This window comes from Myotis lucifugus, unplaced genomic scaffold (assembly GCF_000147115.1).
Source record: "Myotis lucifugus unplaced genomic scaffold, Myoluc2.0 scaffold_151, whole genome shotgun sequence".
Classification (NCBI taxonomy): domain Eukaryota; kingdom Metazoa; phylum Chordata; class Mammalia; order Chiroptera; family Vespertilionidae; genus Myotis; species Myotis lucifugus.
Genome location: NW_005871199.1, coordinates 557,181 through 580,561, shown reverse-complemented (window position 1 = coordinate 580,561; position 23,381 = coordinate 557,181). Strand labels below are relative to the sequence as shown.

The window sequence follows — 23,381 nt, the reverse complement described above, 5'->3', positions numbered from 1 at the left end:
CGCCATCTCCCTGGGACCCAGAGCTACAGGGGGAAGGGGACTCTGCTCCCCACTCCCAGTCGCCCTCTGCCTTCTAGACGAACTTTGCTCCCAGCGAGGAAGCGGCCCGGCCCAGCTGCACAAATGGATGCTTTGACATTGGAGAGAGGAAGTGAGCAAGGAGGGGCCAGCTGATGTGTGTTGGGGATTGCTTCTCAGAAATCTGCCCCTCCATCTCCTCCTCCTCCTCCTCCTCCTCCTCTTCCTCCTCCTCCTCCTCTGACACCATGGCAACAGGGAGGCAGCTGGGGAAGCCACCTGTGAGCTGGGCTGGTTGAGGGGGAGGTGGGCTGGGGGTAGGGACCTCTGCTCTCCCTCTCTGAGCCTCAGTCTTGACATCTAGAATATGGGCACGGCAACCCAGTTGTGGGCTCCTGTCAACCCAGGTGCTCCAGGAAGCCCAGGCCCAGGCCCAGGCAGGACTCCTTAGGGCAGTGGTTCTCAACCTTCCTAATGCCATGACCCTTTAATACAGTTCCTCATGTTGTGGTGACCCCCAATTTCATTGTTACAAATTGAACATAATTAAAGCATAGTGATTAATCACAAAAACAATATGTAATTATATATGTGTTTTCCGATGTTCTTAGGTGACCCCTGTGAAAGGGTCGTTCGACCCCAAAGGGGTCGTGACCCACAGGTTGAGAACCGCTGCCTTAGGGGAAGGCCAGGGAGGGAGGTAAGGGCGGGGCTGGGGAGTGCCCTGCATCATCCTGCAGCTGGGGGCTGGGCAAGGCAGCGGAGAGTCCCTGAGCCACGTGGCCTGCTCTTCCCACCAAGCAGCCTGCCTGGTGTGCCCACTGGACTGTCACTGCGGAGGAGCCCCAGGGAGCAGGAGACAGGGCCCAGGCACAGACACAGGGATGATCTCCCTGTGAGCCCTGCAGTGAGAAGTCTGGGGTGGAGGGGGCTTCCCTGCCACGGAGCACAGGGCTCAGCTGTTCCCAGAACCCGGTCAAAGCCCCAAAAGGAGCCCTAGCCGGTTTGGCTCGGTGGATAGAGCGTCGTCCCAGGTTTGATTCCGGTCAAGGGCACATGCCCGGGTTGCAAGCTCGATCCCCAGTTGGGGGCTTGCAGGAGGCAGCCAATCAATGGTTCTCTCTCATCATTGATGTTTCTCTCTCTCTCTCTCTCTGCCTCTTCCTTCCTCTCTGAAATCAATACAAAATAAAATAAAATAAAACCCTCAAAGGAGGGGTCTATTTCCTGAGGCTGCGGCTCAGATGACTACAGACTGGCCTAAACCGACAGGAACAAGTGCTCTCCCCCTCTGGGTGCCAGAATCTGAAATCAGGGCGTCCAGGGCTGTGCTCCCTCGGAGGGCTCCAGGGCAGGGTCCTTCCTGCCTGGTCAGCGTCTGGGGGCTCCTGGGGCTCCTTTGCTCCTGGCCCCATCCCTTCAATCGCCCCTCGTCTTCACGTGGCCTCTCCTCCATCTTCAGGTGCCCTCTCGTCCTTCCTAACATAACCCCACACTGTGTTCACTTCCGGCAGATCACGTGGCCACGCCCCGTTCACGTGCCCATTGCACAGGTGAAGCTGCTGCGGCACAGAGAGGGCGAGTGACTTCTTCCTTGGAGGGTGCACAGCAGTAAAAGGACGGAGCTGGAAATGGAACCTCGGCCGCCCAGAGCCTCTGTCTCCTTGACCTGTGACCTCTGGGTGAGCGGCCATTTGCTGTGATGGGCTTCACCCTTCCCCGAACCCCCCATCCACCCCCAGCAGACAGGGGTCCGGTCTCGGCACCAGTGCCTCCGGGCGGCTGCTCTCTTTGTCCCAAGGTCCCTCCCAGCTGGTGACCTTGGCAGAGTCCCGCTGCATTGGGGCGAGGGCCCTGCGTGGGGAACATCCCGCCTCCCCTCGCTGTCTGTGGCTTAGATTACAAAATACCATGATTTTCCCGTCTGGCTTAGGCCGCCTGCCTCTCCTGGCAGATTTTGTTTGACCTCGAAATGAAATTGATTCGGGGTCTGCAAACCAGCAGACTGCCTGCATTCGCTCTGAGACGTGGCTCTGCCTGGGGCCTCCTGGTCCAAGTCCCCGATGCCTCCCCAGGTCCGTGGCAGCATCGCTCATCCCCTGGGCCCCCATTCAGCACAGGCACCCTCAGCGCTGCCCTGCAGCTCCAGGGACCCGCTGAGCCCGGGCCCCAGCCGGTAAGCAGTTCCCCGGGTCCTGCCTGCAGCCCCAGGTCCTCAAACCGGTGTGGTAGGGCCCTGAGAGTTGACCCCTTAGGCAGAGGGGTGCAGACACCAGGTGGGCACTGCGCCCCCACACCCGGCCTCCCCTTCTCCCCGGAGGAAATGCCGAGAGCACCCAGTCCAGCTCCTGGAGGGCTCAGCCTGCGCAGTGCGGCCACCAGAGGGGACCCGTCTGCACGGTGGTGGGCAGAACAGGCCTCCCAGGGGAGCTGGGTGCCCACCTGGCCCCAAAGCCATCCTTCCGCCTCCCCCTTGCCCCTTCCGAAGGGGAACCAGGTGTGGTTTCCGCCCAGCTGCCGGCCTTGGGAGGCGGCAGAGGCTGTCGCCCTCTGCTGGCCAGTTCCTGTTACTGCAGGAAGTAAGTCGCCCTGCCACCCAGCCCGTGCCCACTGGGCGCCAGCCCAGCACATCATTCCCATCCACGGGTCAGAACCAGGCCTCCCTCGGCTGGGGTGGAGCAGAGCTGGATTGAGAGTCAGGACGGTCTCTGCAGCTGATGTGTGTGGTCCCCATTTTCTCGAGCCCAGGAGGCTGCAGGGCCCTCTGTGCATCTGTAACTGTCGCTGTATTACCAGAGGTCCCTTCAGGGCACAAGCTGGGACATGGCAGCCAGGACTTGTACGCAGCCTCCAGGATTGGAGCCCTCTGCTCTTTCCTCCACAGGCTGCAGGGACTTCCTGCCAGGTGTTCCTAGATGGCACCTGGTGCATGAAACAGACTTTTGGGAAAAGGGAAGGAAAAGGTGTGCGTTTTGCAGTGAAGACATAGCCATATGGAGTTGAGGGCAGAAAAAGACCAATGTGAAGGATGACTGACCAATTGGATGCAGATGGCAAAGTGAGAGAGAAGGAAAACGTGTGTATGGTGATTACATCAGAGAGTGATGGTGTGTTCTGGCGACTGTTACTGCCTGCAAAATGGGGGTCTCTCCATAGATATAAGGAACAAGCTAATAGTTCTCACAGGGGAAGGGGTGGGAGATGGGAATGTTTTTGGCCGGGTCTCTCTGGTTTGGGATGTCATTCGAATGTAAAGTGGATATTTACATACATTTGGATGTAAAGTAAGGTTCTTTGTGGCCTATAGATGCAATCAGTACTTCTCAGTATTTTTCAAATTTTAAATGTTTGCAGACTTAATGCTGTTTCTGGCCCCCTATAAATTCCACAAGCACTTATTTCCTTATGTCTGAAGGCATTTGAGACTGGAACCCTGTCATTTGCAGAGGTGGGAATTGAGACCCAGAGGAAAGACTCATCCCAAGGTCTCACAATAACTGGCTCACTCAAAACCTAAAACCCAATGGACACAAGACACTGTGGGGTAGGGGAGGCCGGGGGAAGGTCAAGGGGGAAAAAAAAGGAGACATATGTACTACTCTTTGTAATACTTTAAGCAATAAAACAAAATTAAAAAACAAACAAAAAAAACCTAAAACCCAGACCTCTTGTTTCTCAAGCACCACAGTGGCTGTGGATTAATAGCTACATTCAGAGTTATTTGTCCAAGTGTACAGAAAAATATTAGTGGAGCCTGACCAGTTTTCTCAGTGGTTAGAACTTCAGCCCAAGCACCCAAGGGTCTCGGGTTCAATTCCAGTCAAGGGCAGGTACCTGGTTGCAGTTTCGATCTCTGCCCCAGTGGGGCAGGCGTTCGGGAGGCTGCCTTCTGCACGCTTGCCTGCAACCCGGGCATGTGCCCCGAATGGGAATCAAACAAGTAACCTTTTGGTGCATGGGATGATGCTCAACTGAGCCCAACTGAGCCACCCTGGCCAGGGTATTTTTGTTAATCTTCACCCGAGGATATATTTCCATTGGTTTTTAGGGAGAGTGGGAGAGGGAAAGACAGAAACATCAATGTAAGAGAGACATATTGATTGGTTGCCTCCTGTATGAGCTCTGACCAGGGCCTGGGCCGGGGAAAAGCCTGCAACCGAGGTACATGCCCTTGACTGCAACTGAATCCTGGACCCTTTGGTCCATAGGCCGAGCTCTATCCACTGAGCCAAACCAGCTAGGGCTGCCCAGGGTTTTAATTGATTTTTTAGAGATTTGGAAGGAAGGGTGGGAAGTGGGGGGAGAGAGAAACAGATGTGAGAGAGAAACATCAATTTGTTGCCTCTAGCAACAGGCCCCAACTGGAGATCAAATCTGCAAGCTGGGTATGCGCCCTGATCAGGAATCGAACCCAGTATCTTCTGATGTACGGGATGATGCTGCGACCAACTGAGCCACGCCAGCCAGGAACTAAGTTTGAAGCTTTAAGAACTAGCTTATTTATTAAACCAAATCAGGATTCTCTCACATTGTCTATCTCTCCATCTTCCCTCACCACCTTACATCAACACTACATCTCTCATTCTGACCACAAGGTGTCACTCTTGGTGTTTTGTTTTTTCCCAGTTTTTCATAGATGGTTTCCCAAATAGCACCAGGCAGTTGAGAGGCGAGAGTAGAAGCACCACCTTAAGTTGTGGACAGATAACTAGATCCAGGTGTGTTTTGGGAAGGAAGTTCAAGGTGGCAGGAGCTCGAGAAGATTAGATTAGTGGGCATGATGAAAATGGAAGGACAGTGTTTCGGATGTCATCAGAATCTTTCCACATAGAAAGCTTTGCCCATCTGATTTAGTTCCTGCTGGTACTGCTGATGCTCCTTTTCAAATAGCTGGTGCAGGGCGGCTTGACGGACCTGATGGGAAGGGCACAACAGAATATTGTCAACACAAGAAACTTTCAAACCTATAGAGAATTTTTTAAAAATATATTTTTATTGATTTCAGAGAGGGAGAGGGAGATAGAAATATCAATGATGAGAGAGAATGACTGGCTGCCTCCTACATGCCCCCCATTGGGGGTCGAGCCCACACCCAGGCATATGCCCTGACTGGGAATCAAACGGTGACCTCCTGGTTCATAGGTTGAAGTACAACCACTGAGCCACACTGGCTGGGCTGTAGAAAAATTTTTTTGAGTTTATTTGAGCCAAACTGTTGACAATTGCCAGAAAGCAAAATCTCAATGGACTGAGAAAATGCTCCAGAGAATGGCAGTTTTGCATCTTATTTTACACATTACAATCAAAAGAGAAGACGTAAGTGGGTTATATGAAATTCATAGATTAGGGAGGCAGGAGAAAGCAAAGTGGGGGTGAGGGAACCTTTGGGATTGGATAAAAAATTAAGTCAACAATTAATAACAATGAGGAGATCTGTGGTCTCCACTTTGGTTCAGTAGCTGTACTTTGAGGGGTCCGGAAAAAGTAAATTATTTTGGCTTGGCTGATGTGGCTCAGTGGTTGAACATTGTCCTATGAACCAAGAGGTAATGGTTCGATTCCCACTCAGGGCACATGCCTGGGTTGAGGGCTTGATCCTCAGTAGGGAGCCTGCAGGAGGCAGGCTATGAGAGATTCTCTCATCATTAATGTTTCTATTTCTCCCTTCCTTTCCAAAAAAAAATAAATAAAAAAATTTAAAGTGAATTATGACATTCTAAAGGTATGTTATCATAGATACAAAAAGACAATTGACAGACTTAACTAAGGTGAAAATTGATCTTTTTCAGGGAAGATTCTATTCTAGGACATGATCACCCACCATAAATTTTTTAGTTAAAAAGTTTTGTTTTGTCTTTTTAATCCTTACAGGAGATCATACTTAGAGAGAGGAAGGGGGAGAGAGAAACATCAATGAGAGAGAGAAACATCTATCAGTTGCCTTCCATATGTGCCCCCACCAGGGATCGAACCCACAACCCAGGTATGTGCCCTGACCAGTAATTGAACCGGCAACCTTTCAGTGCGCACAGGACAACGCTCAATTAACTGAACCACTCCAGCAGGCTAGTTAAAAAGTTTTAATTTCAGGCCATTCTTTGTGGTTATTTTAAGTCTCTGAGTTTGTAAGGCCACCATGCAGGCCTCCCCTGACCTTGTCAGTTTTAGTGTGTGGCCCCTTTTCATCCACAGTATGGTGTTGCCCTCTGTTCACCCCCCTTCTCATTCTCTCTCCCAGGTTGCTTTCCCATTATTCTATCATGTCCTCTTGGGTCTGGACTTAGCTGTGACATAAAGCTAGGCAGGAGCATAGAGGCTACACCACTGAAGGAGAAGCCCATCCGATTTTTTTCTCCAGGTGAAGCCCCATGTTCAGCAAATATTTGCTGAGAACATATAATGAACCAGGAACTCTGCTAGGCACCTGGGATACAAAGATGGTAACATGACAACAATTGGGGACCCCAGGGAGAGAGATTTTGAGAGGCAGGTGCTGGGCACTAAAGCAGTTTTGAGTCTCACCAAGATGAGAGGAGCAAGGGCTACTGAACTTTGGAACTTTGTAATGTTCCATCTGCAGCGGAATGCAAAGAATCACTCAGTAAAAAGGTGCTTAAGGCATTTAAGAGTTAAAGAGTTATTGCTCTGGTGCAGTAGTGAAGACCTCAGAGGAAAGTAATGGCAGGGTGAGTAATAGAGATGAAGAGTTTGGGAATCTCAGTGCGCATAGCACAGAGCAGTAGTGGATGAGACCTAAGGTCATCCTTGCTAGAACTCACCATCAATAGTTGCTTGTTGGCCAGTGCCAACTCCTGTGCCATGGCATCCTGAATCCTTAGAGTAACATAAGGGTTTCTCCTCTGGCTCAATGTCGTCTGCCACAGACAGAGAGTGTGTGCATTTCGCCACCTGCCCCAGGTATAGAGGTAGGGTTAGAATGGGTTAGAGTTAGGAATGGAGACAAAAACCCCATCAGTGTGTCTGCTTCTTTTGTTTTGTTTTTTTCAGAGAAGAAGGGAGAGGGAGAGAGAGATAGAAACATCAATGATGAGAAAGAATCATTGATCGGCTGCCTCCTGCATGCCCCCTCCTGGGGATCGAGCCCTCAACCTGGGCACGTGCCCTTGACTGGAATCGAACCCAGGACCCTTCAGTCCGCAGGCTGATGCTCTATCCACTGAACCAAACCGGCTAGAACAGTGTGGTTGCTTCTTCACCAAAATCTTTGTGATAGTGTCAGAAGACTGCAAACTCCTTGAAAGGGTACCTAGAACAGACTTAGAACCTTGTAAAAAGTACATTTTGTCATTTAATCATCATAGCAAGCATGTGCCACAGATATTTTCATATGCAGACAAGGAAACTAACATTTCAGGTGCGTGGCCCAAGGTCACTTAACAGCAGACCTGCATATCAAATCCAACCTAAGGATTAACTCCTTCCATCATACCAGTGACTCTCAGTCCTGACTAGACACATTTTTGGAAGATTAATGTTTTTTTAATACATAAAAGGAATACACATATGCATCATATATGCCTACATAAATACATACATATATATGTATCCTCTGCTCAGATAACCCCCGAGATTTTTAAAATTTTCTTGATTTCAGAGGAAGAGAGAGGGAGAGATAGAAACATCAATGATGAGAATCATTGATTGGCTGCCTCTTGCACGCCCCTTACAGGGGATCGAGTCTGCAACCCAGGCATGTGCCCTTAACTGGAATCGAACCTGGGACCCTTCAGTTTGTAGACTAATGCTCTATCCGCTGAGCCAAACCAACTAGGGCCCCAGAGATTTTTTTAAAAATCAAGTATTTTTTACAGATTACTAGAAAATTAAATCCATACAGAAATATAGTGTGAAAGCTTCATTCTTCTGCTCCAGTCCTTCTCAACAAAGCTATCAGTTTCTTGTGTATCTTTCCAGAAAATGTTTCTATCAGATACCAGCAAGTACATCTTTTAATTTTTTCATAAAAGCATATTTATATAGGCAGCATGACTTAACAATTTGAACTTTTCATATCAGCACACAGAAGTTTTGCTTCATTCTGTTTAAAGGCTGCCTAGCATTTTTGTATCATAATATACCTAGCTGGGTGGTTTCTACTTTTTCACTTTTATTAACTGATTGATTTTAGAGAGGAAGGGGGAGGGAGGGAGGAGGGAGAGAGAAGAGAGAGGGAGGGAGGAAGGGAGGGAGGGAGGGAGGGAGGGAGGGAGAGAGAGAGAGAGAGAATGAATCATTGATTGGTTGCCTCCCGCAGGGGTCAAACCTGCAATCTGGTATATGCCCTGACCGGAAGTCAAACCTGCCTCCTTTTGGTGCACAGGATGATGCTCCCACTGAGCCACACTGCCCAGGACTGCGTACCTGTGCTTTTTAAAAAGTTCCTCCAGGTAAAGGATATATACAGCCTAGGCTTTTGAATCTTCTCACCCATTCAACAAATACTGCATACCTACCACATGATTAGTACAATGCCAGGCAACAAATACTTGCATTCTCTTTAAAATATAAAACAAAAACCGAGCTGGTGTGGCTCAGCAGTTGAGTGTGGACCCAGGAACCAAGAGGTCGCTGGTTCAATTCTTGGTCTGGGTACATGCCTGGGTTGCGGGTTCGATCTCCAGTGGGGGTGTGTGCAGGAGGCAGCCGATCAGTGATGTTACTCTCTCATCCATGTTTCTACCTCTGTCCCTCTCCCTTCCTCTCTCTCTAAAAATCAATTAAAAACATTTAAAAAGTAAATAAAAATAAGACAACAAAAACTCCGATTTTCCTTTAGAGAATGGTAATGGACAATAAAAACCATTGTCTAGGCCAGCCGTGGGCAAACTACCCGTTTGAAATGAATAAAACTAAAAAAAAAAAAAGACCATACCCTTTTATATAATGATGTTTACTTTGAATTTATATTAGTTCACACAAACACTCCATCCATGCTTTTGTTCCGGCCCTCCGGTCCAGTTTAAGAACCCATTGTGGCCCTCGAGTCAAAAAGTTTGCCCACCCCTGGTCTAGGCACTGGCTGGTGCTGCTCAGTTGATTGGAGCATTGTCCCATACACCAAAGGTTGTGGGTTCAAATCCCAGTCAGGGGACACATCTAAGTTGCAGGTTTGATCTCCAGTCTGGGCACCTTTGGAAAGGCACTGATTGATGTTTCTCTCTCACATTAACATTGCCCTCTCCCTTCCCTTCTCTTTAAAAAATCAATAAGCATGGCCTCTAGTGAGGATTAAAAAACAATCACCATTGTTACAGCTTAACATAGTGGGCACTAGGAGGCTATCTCTGGCCCCCTCCACACCGGTTTTCCTTTTTTTTAAATATGTTTATTGAATTTACAGAGAGGAAGGGAGAGGGACAGAGTTAGAAACATCAACATCAATGAGAGAGAAACATCAATCAGCTGCCTCCCGCACCCTCCCTACTGGGCATCGAGCCCGCAACCAAACTACATGCCCTTGACCAGAATCGAACCTGGGACCCTTTAGTCTGCAGGCCAATGCTCTATTCACTGAGCCAAACCGGTTAGGGCCTGTTTTTCTTCTTGATGAGCCCCTAGAAGCTCATCCAGAGCTGAGAGATGGCTCAGGGAGTACAAGAGGGTAAAAGGTTAAGCTGAAGAGTAAGGGAAGAAATAGAAGCAGAGATTACCTGTCAATCATCTTCTTAAGTATCAGGTTCCTTTGAAAACTCTGCAAGAAAAGGGAGTTCTGTTGATCTGCTTTCTATCTCCAGTTCCTCACACCTAGTGCCCTACTCTAGTGGGAGACGCACAGATCTTTCTCTTTTGAGAGGGGCTAATTTTCTAGGGGCGGTGGGAAGAAAGGTCTATGCCTTTCAGAACAGATCAAAGAGCATAGGTAGGAGTTATGACATACATAAATACTATGAGCCAGGCATAGTATGTGCCAGATCCAGTCTCCCACTTCTGTTACTATTCTTGTTACAAGGGCCTCTCTCAGAAGGGCCACTCCTGGTAAACTTATCTGGAAAATCCCCTCCACCCCGGTTCTCCTTCCAACTCTGCATACGCTTTCTGTCTTTGCCAGGTTTTCCGTAGACATGTTTATAGACTTTGTCCGATGTGGTCTGGGGAGACTGAGCAGGCTCTTTCTGTTTGGTTCAGTAACCAAGGTTTCAGTAGTCATAGCAACACTTTTGCCTCCAACAATGACCCTACAGGTAGGAGTTGATTGGTCACCTGGGCTGATGCCCGAGACACCTGAAAGAATCCTGGTTCTCGTGTTCTATTAGTGACACAGGCAATTTTATGAGCAAGGACCACAGTCCCAATTTTAAGATTTCTTCTGTTGGGATCCCAAGGAATATCTGTATGGTCCCAGATCCAGGGTCCAGTCCTATCAATTCTCTGAAGGCAAATCCTCATGCCGTATCCTGAGGCAGATGCAGAGAACATATCATATGCCTGTTTTACTAAAAGGCAACTGTAAATGAATGAATCATATACTTTATTGTTTAATTGTTCATTTTATTAATTTATAAAGTCAGACCAGTGCATTGGTCTGACCATTCTTCCCCTGTCACCCCAACTCTCTCACCCTTGGGATTATAGTCTAGAAAGGGGCAGATGAACTATGATCAAAACCAAGTGAGGATTTTTAAGGAAGCTCTGACAGAAACATTAAGAAAAACATCTTAATTCAACTCCAGAAAAAAAGTGCTACCAAGGGAAAAAGTCTTAACTGGTGTTTTGAAACTGGCCATAAGGAAGGCGTGGAGAATGATTCTCTAGGCATGAGCTCTAAGAGCTGTGGACACCACCGGGAGCTTCAGCTGATCCAGATGACCTGAGGGGCACCCAGCCAGCACCATGCAGTCTCTCTGGCTCCATCAACAGCAAGTCCTTCAGCGCCATCACAGAGTGCTCTCTAGTGTGTTATAGTTGTCCTTAAAGCTCTTCAGTTCAAGGAAGTGCTTGGCACGTTTGCTCTTCTGGCTGGAGGGGAGGTATGTCACCTGGATGGTGGTTGGGGAGACCTCAGGAGACTGGGTGAGGTCCTTGGCTGCTGACTGATGCTGTCGCTGAGAGTTCCCGCTTCGTGCTTTGACCCTGAAGAACACAGAGGGCAGGTCACAGGCAGAATGAGGACTAATGAAAGAATAGAATTCGAGGTTCATCCATCCCATAAATGCAGCTGTAGCACAAATGGTCTCTATCCTATTTTATAAACTAATTACTAAAATCCTACCTGGCAGCTTAGAAATAGCAGAGTAACCAATTTTCCCACTGAGTCCCTGCCTCTGGCCCAACATTTTCATCTCACTACTCTTAAAGAAAACTTCTAATTCTGGTGAGTCGCCTAATGTGTGTATGCCGCTAATATTTTCCCAGTCCAGAGAGAATCCCTTGAGAATGGAGTATCAAATAATAAGAATGAAAGTAACTACTGAGTACTGATCACATTAGGACATTAAACTTGGTGCTTTCCTAACATCTAATTTACTAATATCTCAATATTCTTACATTGTGGGATCATTTCATTTTTCAGGTTAGGAAACTGAGGGTCCATTAAGTAACTTGCTTGAGGTCACAAAGCTATTAAGTGACAGAAAGCTGGGATTCAAACCTAAGTTAGTCAGGTTTCAGAGCCTATACTATTTTTCACTACATCCATTGAACCTTTCTAGAAGCTAGAAATCAGAGAGACTAAATTAAAAATTTTTTATAGTAAAATAAACATAAAAGTTGCTATTTTTTGTATTTAAATCTTTTTTAAAAAAATATATTTTATTGATTTTTTACAGAGAGGAAGGGAGATAGAGAGTTAGAAACATCGATGAGAGAGAAACATCGATCAGCTGCCTCCTGCACATCTCCTACTGGGGATGTGCCCGCAACCCAGGTATATGCCCTTGACTGGAATTGAACCCGGGACCTTCCGCAGGCTGACGCTCTATCCACTGAGCCAAACCAGTTTCGGCTGTATTTAAATCTTAACTATTTTTTATAGAACCTTATTGATTTTTTAGAGGAAGGAAGGGAGAGAGGGAGAAATATTGACTTGAGAAACATGAATTGTTTGCCTCCTGTACCTGCCCCAACTGGGATTGAACATACAACCTAGGTATGTGCCTCTGATCAGGAATTGAACCTGTGACCTTCCCGTGGACAGGACAACAATCCAAACAAATAAGCCACTCTAGCCAGGGCCCATCTTAACTATTTTTAAATGTTTACAGTTTAGTAGTGTTAGGTACATTTACATTATTGTGTGACTAATATCCAGAATTTTTTTCATCTTGCAAAACAAACCCTCTACCTATTAACTCTCTAGTCCTCCTTTCCTCCAGCCCGTGGCAACCACCATTCTGCTGTCTATCTCTACGAATTTAACTGCTCTAAGCATCTCAAGTAACGGAGTCATAAAATATTTGTCTTTTAAAAAAAAAAGTTTTGAACAGGCCTCCTGCCTGACTTCTAGACCAAATGCCCTTTCCCATCCTTCCCACATGCTCATTTTCATTACCGTTGCTAGTAGTTTTTAGTAGGAACAAGGTGGTTTATTCTTAGGAACAGAGAAAAGACAGGACAGACATAACCCTTATTGTTTGAGAAAGATCCATACTCAACACATCAGAAAACAGATGTATTCTTTCTTTTCATGCTGTTAACTTTTTATTCTAGATTGGCTTATCCTTTTTACCCTTTCATTTTAACACTAGAGGCCCAATGCACAAAATTCATGCAAGGGGCTAGGCCCTCGCAGCCCTGGCTTCATCCGGAAGGTTGTCCGGGATGGTTGTTCTGCTGTTGGGCTGTCCGGTCCAATTAGCATATTATGCTTTTATTATTATAGATTTGCATAAACAACATAATGAAACTATGTTAGTACATATTTAAAACATTCCCAGAAAGTCATGATTCCTCTCCTCTAACACACATACTCATCAGGGGACTCTACAGTGATGTCCTGTTTCAGAGGTTACTAATGCTTAAAGTAGTAATAAAAATGGGTGGCATTTAAATCTTATTTTTATCAGACCAAGGCACTGAAGGAGGACCCTGGGAGAGAAGGCATCTCTGTGTGCTGAAAAACTCTACTTCTTTTTACACCAATTAAAAAAGAGGTGAACAAAAGCAGGAGAAGGTTCGCTTATTAGCTTGTTGAGGTGCATCTGCTTTCCAATGTGAGCGAGAGGCAGTTCTCATTGTCTGGGACCTGACACTCTTACGTTACCATGGATTCTGTTCACATTGCTTTATGGAGGCCATCTCACTATGGAAGCAGCCCAGCACTACTATATATTCTCTAACCAGTCCCCTCTGACATGTTCCCCTCTAAACTCACACTGTGGCCAGCTCACTCAGGGCCTCCTGGTAGCGCAGGTACTCTCTCTGGCCAAAGACCTGAGGAAAAAGGAAGGGAGAGTGAGGGTCTCTTAGTGTGGGGATCCCTTCAGTTCCCTTTAGTGGCAACCCAGCTTACCCCAGTCCCATAGCGGGCTGTTTCATAGCCGTCCAGCAGGGTATCAATGAGGGCCTTGCGCACACCCTTGAAAGGAGTACTAGTGTTTCGAAGATCTAGCAGGTAGGAGCGAAAATTCTTGCCTATTAAGGAACGGGGATGCCGGCCTTCAGCATGAAATGGGATTTCTGAGGAGATAAATAATAGCATAATGCTACCCCTTCTTCCATTTGTTACTCTTTCTAGTTAATTTCCCAAACTTAGAAATGGATCCAATGAATGAGTTGCAGGGAAGTTCTAAAGAATTAAGAAGACCAGAGGTATAGAGCTGTGCCTGAGTTGTCATTTGGTGGTGGCAACACAACTGTAACTATATCAATGATACACAATCGTGTTACCCTCCTGTTTACCCCCCTACATATCTACCCTGGCTTTAAGACAAACTATGTTTTAGTAGAGACAGAGTATATGTGATAATGGTTATAGAATAAAAGAAGTAAAGAATAATCTATCTGGGGCTTAGCAAAAGAGCTTGTCTTTTGCGGAAAACAAGCAAATTGCCACCACCCAGCTCATGACACTTAAGGTCTAAAGAACAAAACAAATTCAGACTCTTTGGAGAAGAAATAACTTGTCTACATCATTTTCTCATGCAAAAGAGTCACCCAATACTCACAAAACCAGGAAAATTTCTACGAACCAGAGAGAGTGCAGAAAGGACAAATTCTAACGTACATCAAGTGGGTTCCTCTCCCTCTTCCCTAATGAGCTTTCAGGATCCCGAATGGCCCGTCAATTAGCCCTTACCAGAGGCACGGATGGCATCTAGAGCTTTCATCCTGTATAAATAGTTGTAGCAACCTGTTGAGAAAGAGAGTGGTCTCAGATATAACCCTCAAAAAAGTCTCTAAACGCCAAGCTAAAAACCTGCCCTCCACATGTCATATACCCAGTAACACAGGACCCACAGCTGCTGGTTTTGCCAGCAGCTATGTTACAACTCTGAGAGCAAAGGAATTCTGAACTTGCAGGACTCCTCACTGAAGTATTTTCCAAGAGAATGCCACATACTCTGATTTCCCTGGGTGTCCAGCTGCAGCAGTCTTGCATCATCATCTGCAAGGAGCTGAGGTTCATACTTGATATCCTGAACCCTGGATAGTCGAATATCAATCTCCTCTTTTAAGTCCTGTTCAGAGAAAAGAATACACAATCACTTACCCTGCACTCTGCTTTCCATTAATCTGGACATGGAGCAGAGCAAATGAGCAACTAAGATGACAGAAGCAGAGAAAATGCTCATTTGGCTAATGAAATTGCAGGATAAGACTAAAAAACGTAATAATGGTCTCTCTTTGCCCCAGTGTAGCTCAGTTGGTTGGAATGTCGTCCCATACACTGAAAGGTTGAGGGTTCAATTCCAGTCAGGGCACATACCTAGGTTGGGGATTTGATCCCTGGTTGGGGCAAGTACAGGAGACAACTATTTGGTCTCTCTCTCTCTCCTCCTTCCCCTCTCTCTAAAAATAACATGTTCTCTGGTGAGGAATTTAAAAAAAGAATGGTCTCTCCTTATCAGTCCGAACTGATTCGGGCTGCTTGGTCTGTGGCAGCAGCAGGCAATGTCTCTGGTACATGAGCTGCTTCAGCCCTGAGGAGCGCCATGCCCTTCACCCTTGAGTACCGCATCGCCCTCAAAATTCAGAAAGCCCAGACGGCGTGGTTCAGTGGTTGAAGGATGACCTATGAACCAGGAGGTTGTGGTTCCATTTCTGGTCAGGGCACATGCCTGGGTTGTAGGCTCGATCCCCAATGTGGGGCGTGCAGGAGGCAGCCAATCAATGATTCTCTCTCATCACTGATATTTCTATCTCTCCCTCTCCCTTCCTCTCTGAAATCAATAAAATGTATATTAAAAAAAAAGAGAGAAAAATTAAAAAGGACAGCCATGGCTGGTGTGGCTCAGTTGGTTGGGCGCTGTTCCATGCAACGGACAATTTGACAGTTCGATTTCTGGTCAGGGGACATGCCTGGGTAGGGGGCATGGCATGTAGGAGGCAGATGATTGCTGCTTTCACACTGATGTTTCTCTCTCACCCTCTCCAAAAGTAAAAACATAAAAATAAAAAAGGACAATACACATCTCCATTTCATGATATCCCAATTTATACAGATAAGGATGCGTTCCATATGGTAGTTCAAGTACCACACTGGTCTTATTACAAAGGACCATTCAAAACCAATTAAACGAGGTGAAAAGAGGAAAATTCCATTTTGTTGCAAATTTGTTCCCTTATAAAGGATATATGTGGCACTATGGTGCCATCCCTCACACTTAGGAAGACCCAGGACACAAAGATGAATATCCAGGACTTAAAAGAGGACCCAATTGATTCTGTGAAACTGGAAGCAAGGCATGTGCAAGAGGTGAAATAAATAAAAGTACTCATGACCATTGGAGAGTGTTGGTGACAAAGAAAATCCATGGAAAAGGAATCAGCTGCATGATTATCACAATCTGAGAGCCCGTTCAAGTGTGAGCCTGATCCTGCCAAAGCCATTGTGGATGCTTTCCTACCACCACGTGAATCTGCCTGTACAATACCAGCGTATCACAGTGGTTCCCTCACCAGAAAACAAAGACATTTCTCTGGAATACAAGGTCATATTGCTGCATCCTATTCATCTGGAAGTATCAGATACAAAAGTAGAGGGCTTTTTGTTGTTGTTGTTGATCATCGCTGGAGGGTATTTTTTCCACTGATTTTAGAGAGTGGGAGAGAGGAGAGAGAAATATTGATGTGAGACAGCCACATCAATTGGTTGCCTCCCACCCAAGTCCCATCCTAGGCAGGGAACCTACAACCCAGGTACTTGCTGATGACCAGAATCGAACCTGCGACCCTTCGCTTCCTGGGCTGACACTCTAACCATTATAGAATACTGACCAGGGCGGAAAAAATACTTTTTGAATCTGTAATTTGTCTTTCAAAATTTTAAATAACCTTTATTGAGGGTGAATTTACATGCAACAAAATGCAACCATTTGTGTAGGTGGATGAGTTTTGACAAATGAATATACCCAATCACCATTCCAATCAAGAAAAAGAACATGCCCTGGCTGGTGTGGCTCAGTTGGTTAGCATTGTCCTGGGTGCAACAGAGGATTATGGATTTGGTTCCTGGTCAGGGCATGTACCCAGGTTGCTGGTTCAATCCTCTGTTGGGGCAGGTATTGCAGTCAAGCCAACCAATCAATATTTCTCTCCCTCTACCTTCCTCTCTCTCTCATCAATGAAAAGCATATCCTTGGATGAGGGTTTAAAAAAAAAAGAAAAAAGATACAGAACATTTCCATCACCCCAGAATGTTCTTCATACTCATTTGCAGTCAACCTTTCCCGCTGGGCAACACTAATGTGCTTTCTATCAATACAGTTCTGTCTGTTCTAGAATTTCATATAAATGGAATAGAATTACCCTTAGCCAGTTTGGCTCAGTGGATAGAGTGTCAGCCTGCGGATTGAAGGGTCCTGGGTTCGATTCTGGTCAAGGGCACATGCCCGGGTTGTGGGCTTGATTCCCAGTAGGGGGCGTGCAAGAGGGAGCTGATCAATGATTTTCTTTCATCATCAATGGTTCTATCTTTCGCTCCCTCAAGTCTCTGAAATCAATACAAAAAATGAAAGAAATGGAGTGGAATTATATGGTATGTTTTTGTGAATGGCTTTTTTCACTCAGGATGTTTTCAAGATTCATTCACATTTGTGACTTACATTCACAAATACTTTTGAGCTTCATTAGTGTTCATGTATTTATCTCAATTTATTTTCATTTCCTATAGTATTCCAGAATATAACTATACTAGAGGTCTGGTGCACGTAATTCGTGTGGGGGCGGGGGGGGGGGCCTCTCAGCCTGGCCTGCGCCCTCTTGCAGTCTGGGAGCCCTCGAATGATGTCCGACTGATGGCTTAGACCAGCAGTCGGACATCCTTAACGCTGCTGCAGAGGCGGGAGAGGCTTCCACCACCACTGCTGCGAGCTCAGCTTCTGGCTGAACGGCGCTCCCCTGGTGGTCAGTGCACATCATAGCGACTGGTTGTTCTGCCGTTCACTCGATTTGCATATTAGCCGTTTATTATATAGGATATTACTAGAGGCCCAGTGCCCGATTGAAATCGTGGGAGGAGGCACCCCGCAGGGGGCTGGGACCCACAACTGCCCCGCGTAGCCCCTGCCACCGCATTGTTTTGGCTGGGGTAGAGGCGTGCTCTGAGCCGTGTGGTGGCAGCTCGGAACATGCCCCCGGCAGTATGTTGTGTCTGCTGGGGTGGGGGCAGGTGCTCCTGTGTGTTGTGTCTCCACTCTGGCCCACCCCCAGCCCCGCCTCAGCCACTGGGGTGGGGGCAGCACGCAGTCCTCTCTTGCCCATCTGTGTGCGCAGCTCCTCCTGAGTGGTCGTGATGCAGCCTCCTCTGGAGCGGTCATGATGCTTGGCTAATTAGCATATTCCCTGTTTATAGATATTAGTGGCCTGGTGCACAGATTCGTGCACATTGAAAGTAAATTAATTAGAAGAAATATTTTAATATCACTATTTGCCCTTTCTCTATAATAGAAGTGTCAACCAAATTCATGATTGACAATGACAGATCAAAACACATGTGTGCGATTGGCGCCACGCAGAGCTTTATATGTATCATGCATGCACGAGTCAACTTAGCCTTTTATATATATAGAATAAACTTGCTTAATTAGACCTGCTTTCTGATGTAGCTAAACCTTTTCCAGCTCAGTGAAGCACCCCAACTTCTCTTTCAGGTAATTGTCAGCAACACAGTAGTAAATATCAACATGAAGCAGATTATTATTGTAGATCACGCAGGGAGAACAAAGGATAAAATATTTAACTGCAGCAGTGTTTGACTATATTCTGCGCAGTGAGAAAACCTTAAGTCATTTTCAAGGTCCACCATTTCTTACTTCTTTTCAGTCAGGTCAAGTTTCTAAACTTTCTCTAAATCTCTGTTTTCCAGGTAATGAAAAGAAAATAGGATTCTACCGAGTCTCCTATCTACCTACTCCAGGACTTCTGTGAGAATCAAATGAGATGAGACATGGGAAAATCCTTCACAGACATTTGGTTAAATTGTAAAATGTTTGCACCTGGCTGTAAAGCGAGTCGTGTTCCTGGGCTGAAGAAACTCCAAGGAGTCTAGTCACTAGGGAAAGGAAGCTGGTCATTGCTATGTGACATCATTACCCAGCACCCACAGTGAACGTTTCTGGGCTGGGCTGTGGGCCGCATTTTGTGCCATAGGGTCTTGACAGCGTTGACTGCGATTTGGTGGGCTGTTGCTCAGGGGTGGTGGTGGGGCCTGTGTTCCACTTGGGGGAAGCCAAGTGTTGCTTTGTCGGCACCAGGTCCGCGGTGCTGTTTCTTTGTAAATGGCCAGTGTGCGTCACGGCAGCTCCTGCATTGAGCATCTGCCCTTCTGGTGGTCAGTGCGTGTCATAGCAACCGGTTGGAAGAACACTTAGCATATTAGCCTTTTATATATAGAGAGAGCCATTCTCAGTAGACATTTAGATTAATGATCGCCCCTGCCCAGCTGGATGGTTCAGTGGTTGAGTGCAGACCTATGAACCAGAAGTCATGGTTCAATTCCCAGTTGAGGCACTCTGGTTGCAGGCTCCTTCCCCAGTGGGGGTCGTGCAGGAGGCAGCCGATCAATGATTCTCTCTCATCATTGATGTTTCTATCTCTCTCCCTCATCCCTTCCTCTCTGAAATCAATAACAATTTTATTTATTTATTTTATTTATGGAAGTTTGTTTTGTTTTAATTCCAGCCATTGAAATATGAAAAAATATATATATTTTAATTTTTCTTTCTTTGTTAATCCTCACTTGAGAATATATTTTCCATTGATTTTTAAAAAAATATATTTTTATTGATTTCAGAGAAGAAGGGAGAGGGAGAGATAGAAACATCAATGATGAGAGAGATTCACTGATTGGCTGCCTCCTGCACACCCCCTACTGGGGATTGAGCCCAAAACCCGGGCATGTGCCCTTGATTAGAATCGAACCTGGGACCCTTCAGTCTGCAGGCTGATGCTCTATCCACTGAGCCAAACCTGCTAGGGCTCCATTGATTTTTAGAGAGTGGGAGGGAAGAAAGCGGGGAGAGGGAAAGAGAAAGGCTGAGAGAAACATTAATGTGACAGAGACACACTGATCAGTTGCCTCTTGAATTCTCCCTAACGGGAACCAGGGATGGAATCTACAACCCAGCTACATGCCCTTGAGTGAGCATGGAACCTGCGACCCTTCGGCGAGCGGGCTGACACTTTAACCACCATACCACACCGGCCAAGGCAATTTCTTTTTAAAATACAGTAAAATCTGGATATAATGGACTAATTTGGGCAAGGGGATGTCCATTAAAGCTGAAAGTTATATAATAAAATAGGTTTTCTGAATGTGTATGTTAAAAATGGACAAATTACTTTTCCCATTTTTACTTATGTAAATACGTTTATTTAATTAAAATTATGTATGAGAAGCTTAACTTCAGACAAAAGTTTTCTATATATATATTACAGTAATTTTAAATTTATACTGAATAGATCTAATAAATTTGCACCTTCAGCAGGAGAGTAAACAAATACACATGGCTGGGGTGTGGCTTAGCACACTAGTTAAAACTACTGCAGAAAGTCATGTTACTCGACAACAGAACCAATTACCATGAACAATGTGGTGTGACCACATGCTAATCATTTGCCGAACATTGTTAAGAGCGGTGACTCTTAGATTTAAATATGTAGACTATAGTTGTAGATATGTAATATTTTTGTTGATAAAATCACTACAGTGTTTTTTTCAACGTATGGTCTGTTTGCTAAAATTTGTTAAAAATTACTGAATTAAGAACATAAAGTAACCTGTTAATTATAAACAAATCTTGGTTAAAAGCATTTTAAAATTAACAGGGTGTTAATTTTCACATATGACACATGGACTGGAAATTTTGTCCATTAAATCTGAAGTCCCTTAAATCGACGGCTTACTGTATGACAAACAATGCTGCTATAAATAATCTTGTACATATCTTCTGGTACACATGAGCAAAAATTAATTTCTCTATGGTAGGAGTGGAATTGCTGAGCTGTGGATTAGGAACCTGTACAATCTTATTAGATAATGCCCAATTATTTTCCACAGTGGTTTAACTAATTTTTACTTCCACCAACAATAGGTGAAAATTTAGATATTTAAAAGCAAAAGGAACCTTGCTCTCATCTAGTCCATGGGGCTTCGAGATAGTCCAAGTTTTGATTGGCTCGTGATATACTGGAAGCCAACCCTAATCCTTATGGAAGTGAGCAGGCATTTGGGGACCTACGGGAATGTTAAAGGAGTTCTGCTGACATTTCAGGCCATGACATCTTTCTTGAGGTTTTCCATGAAATATACAAGCAAAGAATAAGGAGGGGAGGGTTAATAGCACTGGTTAATGAAAGAACTTTGGTCTAGAATTGAGAGTTGTGTACTAGCTCTAGCTCTCCCACTAACCTGCTTTTCACTTAAAATGAGTTGAGTACCTAACATGTGTCGATCCTGATTTTACAGTGGTGAACAAAACTGGTATGGGGCCTGCATTCTTGAAACTTAAAGTTTAATGGAAGAGAGAGGCATTAAACAAATAGAAAACTAAGCATAAAAGAAAATTAGTGGTAAAATGCTATCTAGGAAAAAATCAGGGGACTCTGAGGAAACAAAGAGGAGGACCTATTTTAAATAGGTAATAAGCACTCCTCTTTGGAGGAAATAATATTTAAATTAAGATCTAAAGAACAAATGAGCTAGTCAAGGGAAGACCAACAGGTCATCACAGTAACAGCACATGGAAAAGTGGAAAATTCAACCACTGTAGCTGGGTTCCAGTGATCAATGGAGAACCACACAAAAAGAGGTTGGTAAGGGCAACAGGTGTCTTTTACTCTAAGTCAGCGGTTCTCAACCTGTGGGTCACGACCCCTTTGGGGGTCGAACGACCCTTTCACAGGGGTCGCCTAAGACCATTGGAAAACACATATATAATTACATATTGTTTTTGTGATTAATCACTATGCTTTTAATTATGTTCAATTTGTAACAATGAAAATACATCCTGCATATCAGATATTTACATTACGATTCCTAACAGTAGCAAAATTACAGTTATGAAGTAGCAACGAAAATAATTTTATGGTGGGGGGTCACCACAACATGAGGAACTGTATTAAAGGGTCGCGGCATTAGGAAGGTTGAGAACCACTGCTCTAAGTGGAAGGCAGAAACAAACAGCAGGATGGGGATGGAGGTGGGTTATCAAGAGCTCTGATGTAGGTAGGTAGGTGTGACATGCCTATAAGACATCTAAGTGTTAGGCAGGCAGTTGGATATGTAAGTATGGAACTCAGGAAAAAGGTCTGGGATAGAGATAAAATTTCATCAGTAGATAAATAACTAGGCCAAGGAAAGGAAGGCAATCCCCTAAGAAGTGGTTATTCACTTTCTAAAATGTCTTTGGCTAAACTGTTTCATTTACTTAGGTTTCACTTTCTAACTGTGAGCGTTGGAAGTGGATGACTTACGGAGCCCTTATAAATCTAAAGTTCTGCAAGAGGCAACTTTTATTGTGCTGGGGCTAATTTTAACCACTCTAACCCCATCCTAAAACAAAATTTAAAAGAACAAACACACAAACAAACAGAAAACACTGGGTAGTTTAATTTGAACTGGGAGGTATCTTAACAGAAAAGTTGGGAATTTCACCCCAAGCCCTTCCTTCTGCAGATGCAGAAGCTGAAGTTCCTGGGGAAGCTACACGCCACAGCAGTGAGCAGGTAAGCCAGCCCCCAAACTGACAGCTATTGCTCAGTCTACCAAGGTAACGTGGGCAACTGGACAAGAAAAGGAGGGACTTAAAAGTCGTTCCCAAAAGCAAAGGAAATCTCCTTCCGGGCCCGAACGGATCTGGGAAGCCACGCCCACCCGGGGCCTGCAGGACCTACCTTGGGGGCATTGTGTCCCACAGGGACGTGAGGTCCCCTTCGGGATTTCATTGCAAAGCGCATGATTTGCCTCTTCACAAAAATAAATAGCAGCACAAACACCTGTCCAAAAGATATGAGAGAAATAAAGAATCTTAAGACAGTGAAAAGAATAAAAGGCATGCCTTCATTTCAAATCGCGATTCAGGCTCTCCGGGAGGCTTTGGGGGGAGGGGTGTAACCGGGGACAGCAAGGCCATCAGAGCAGGGGTGGGTAAAAGGAAGCCGGCAAGCGGAGGCGTGGGGTGCACTCTGTTTTAGGGTTCAGAGGGAGGGCTCTTGGCCAGGGGCGGGGCAGTACGAGTCGGTGACTTACGACCCCAGGTGCTCCCGGGATAGGGGTCAAAACCCAGAAAAAGTGCAGGTGAGTGGGTGGAGAATGAGGACAAGGAACTGCTCCCCAGGAGGGGCTCTACTAGGTCACACGCAACAACAGGACTAGGGTCGGGAAATCTCACCAGGCTCCCGTAGGCCATCACCAGCACGACATTCACCCCCGACAGCCAGTTACTGCCGGACGCCATGGCCTCCCCTCCCCGCGCAGAACTGCTCCGGTTTACCCCGCTGCCCTGCCTCGTCAGCCCGGGCTCCTCCGAGGCAACGGCGCCTGGGTTCTCTGAAACCCCCCGGCCATTTCCTTACGCAGAAAGACCAAGGATGACCCGGCCAGAAAACATGGCGGATGGGGGAGGCGGGGAAAGAAGAACGACACCTTCCCGCTTCCCCCAACACGTGACTCCGGCGCGCAAAGGCAGCCGGGAGCGGTGGAAGCGGAGACGCGGAACTACGCCAGTAAGAGGAAGCGAAGGCCA

At 45.9% G+C, this 23,381-nt stretch overlaps 2 protein-coding genes and 1 long non-coding RNA gene across 6 annotated transcripts in view; 1 reads left to right on the top strand and 2 right to left on the bottom strand.

The window, feature by feature from the left end:
* LOC111827315 overlaps positions 1-18,563 on the top strand; it is a 29,375-nt gene extending 10,812 nt beyond the window's left edge. The window contains exons 2-3 of the long non-coding RNA XR_002830828.1: positions 1,533-1,700; positions 18,503-18,563. This is a non-coding gene — a long non-coding RNA (uncharacterized LOC111827315). The remainder of the gene's footprint in view (positions 1-1,532; positions 1,701-18,502) is intronic.
* On the bottom strand, positions 4,490-10,878 carry CUNH1orf189 (chromosome unknown C1orf189 homolog). The gene is made up of 4 exons (XM_023759254.1): positions 10,743-10,878; positions 9,690-9,730; positions 6,798-6,927; positions 4,490-4,932 (listed from the first exon to the last, which is right to left on the bottom strand). The coding sequence occupies exons 1-4, from the start codon at positions 10,761-10,763 to the stop codon at positions 4,831-4,833; spliced, it is 294 nt and encodes a 97-aa protein (XP_023615022.1). The 5' UTR covers positions 10,764-10,878; the 3' UTR covers positions 4,490-4,830.
* CUNH1orf43 (chromosome unknown C1orf43 homolog) lies at positions 4,490-23,323 on the bottom strand. Of its 4 annotated transcripts, XR_002830827.1 has the most exons (9): positions 23,028-23,315; positions 22,531-22,632; positions 14,537-14,654; positions 14,273-14,326; positions 13,487-13,653; positions 13,349-13,407; positions 10,743-11,109; positions 9,690-9,730; positions 4,490-4,932 (listed from the first exon to the last, which is right to left on the bottom strand). XR_002830827.1 is itself a non-coding variant. In XM_006095103.3 (7 exons), exons 1-7 carry the CDS (start codon positions 23,091-23,093, stop codon positions 10,914-10,916), a joined length of 762 nt encoding a protein of 253 aa, XP_006095165.1. In that variant the 5' UTR covers positions 23,094-23,315; the 3' UTR covers positions 10,507-10,913. The 4 variants fall into 4 exon arrangements, 3 of the variants coding, with proteins under 3 accessions (XP_006095165.1, XP_006095166.1, XP_023615021.1); XM_006095103.3 differs by lacking the exons at positions 4,490-4,932; positions 9,690-9,730 and having other exon boundaries at positions 10,507-11,109; XM_006095104.3 differs by lacking the exons at positions 4,490-4,932; positions 9,690-9,730; positions 22,531-22,632 and having other exon boundaries at positions 10,507-11,109; positions 23,028-23,317.
* Positions 23,324-23,381: the final 58 nt, after the last annotated feature.

What these genes read in the sequence shown, in the direction of transcription:
- CUNH1orf189 (XM_023759254.1), bottom strand. Translation starts at nt 10,763, where the DNA reads ATGGCCAGTTTCAAAACACCA. An exon ending in TGGCCAGTTTCAAAACACCA is followed by an intron (nt 9,731 to 10,742) that starts GTTAAGACTTTT and finishes CTTTTCTTGCAG; the next exon opens with AGTTTTCAAAGGAACCTGAT. An exon ending in CCAACAAGCAACTATTGATG is followed by an intron (nt 4,933 to 6,797) that starts GTGAGTTCTAGC and finishes CCTTCCCATCAG; the next exon opens with GTCCGTCAAGCCGCCCTGCA.
- CUNH1orf43 (XM_006095103.3), bottom strand. Translation starts at nt 23,093, where the DNA reads ATGGCGTCCGGCAGTAACTGGCTGTCGGGGGTGAATGTCGTGCTGGTG. An exon ending in TGATGGCCTACGGGAGCCTG is followed by an intron (nt 22,633 to 23,027) that starts GTGAGATTTCCC and finishes TCTTTTGGACAG; the next exon opens with GTGTTTGTGCTGCTATTTAT. An exon ending in AGATGCCATCCGTGCCTCTG is followed by an intron (nt 13,654 to 14,272) that starts GTAAGGGCTAAT and finishes TTATCTCCTCAG; the next exon opens with AAATCCCATTTCATGCTGAA.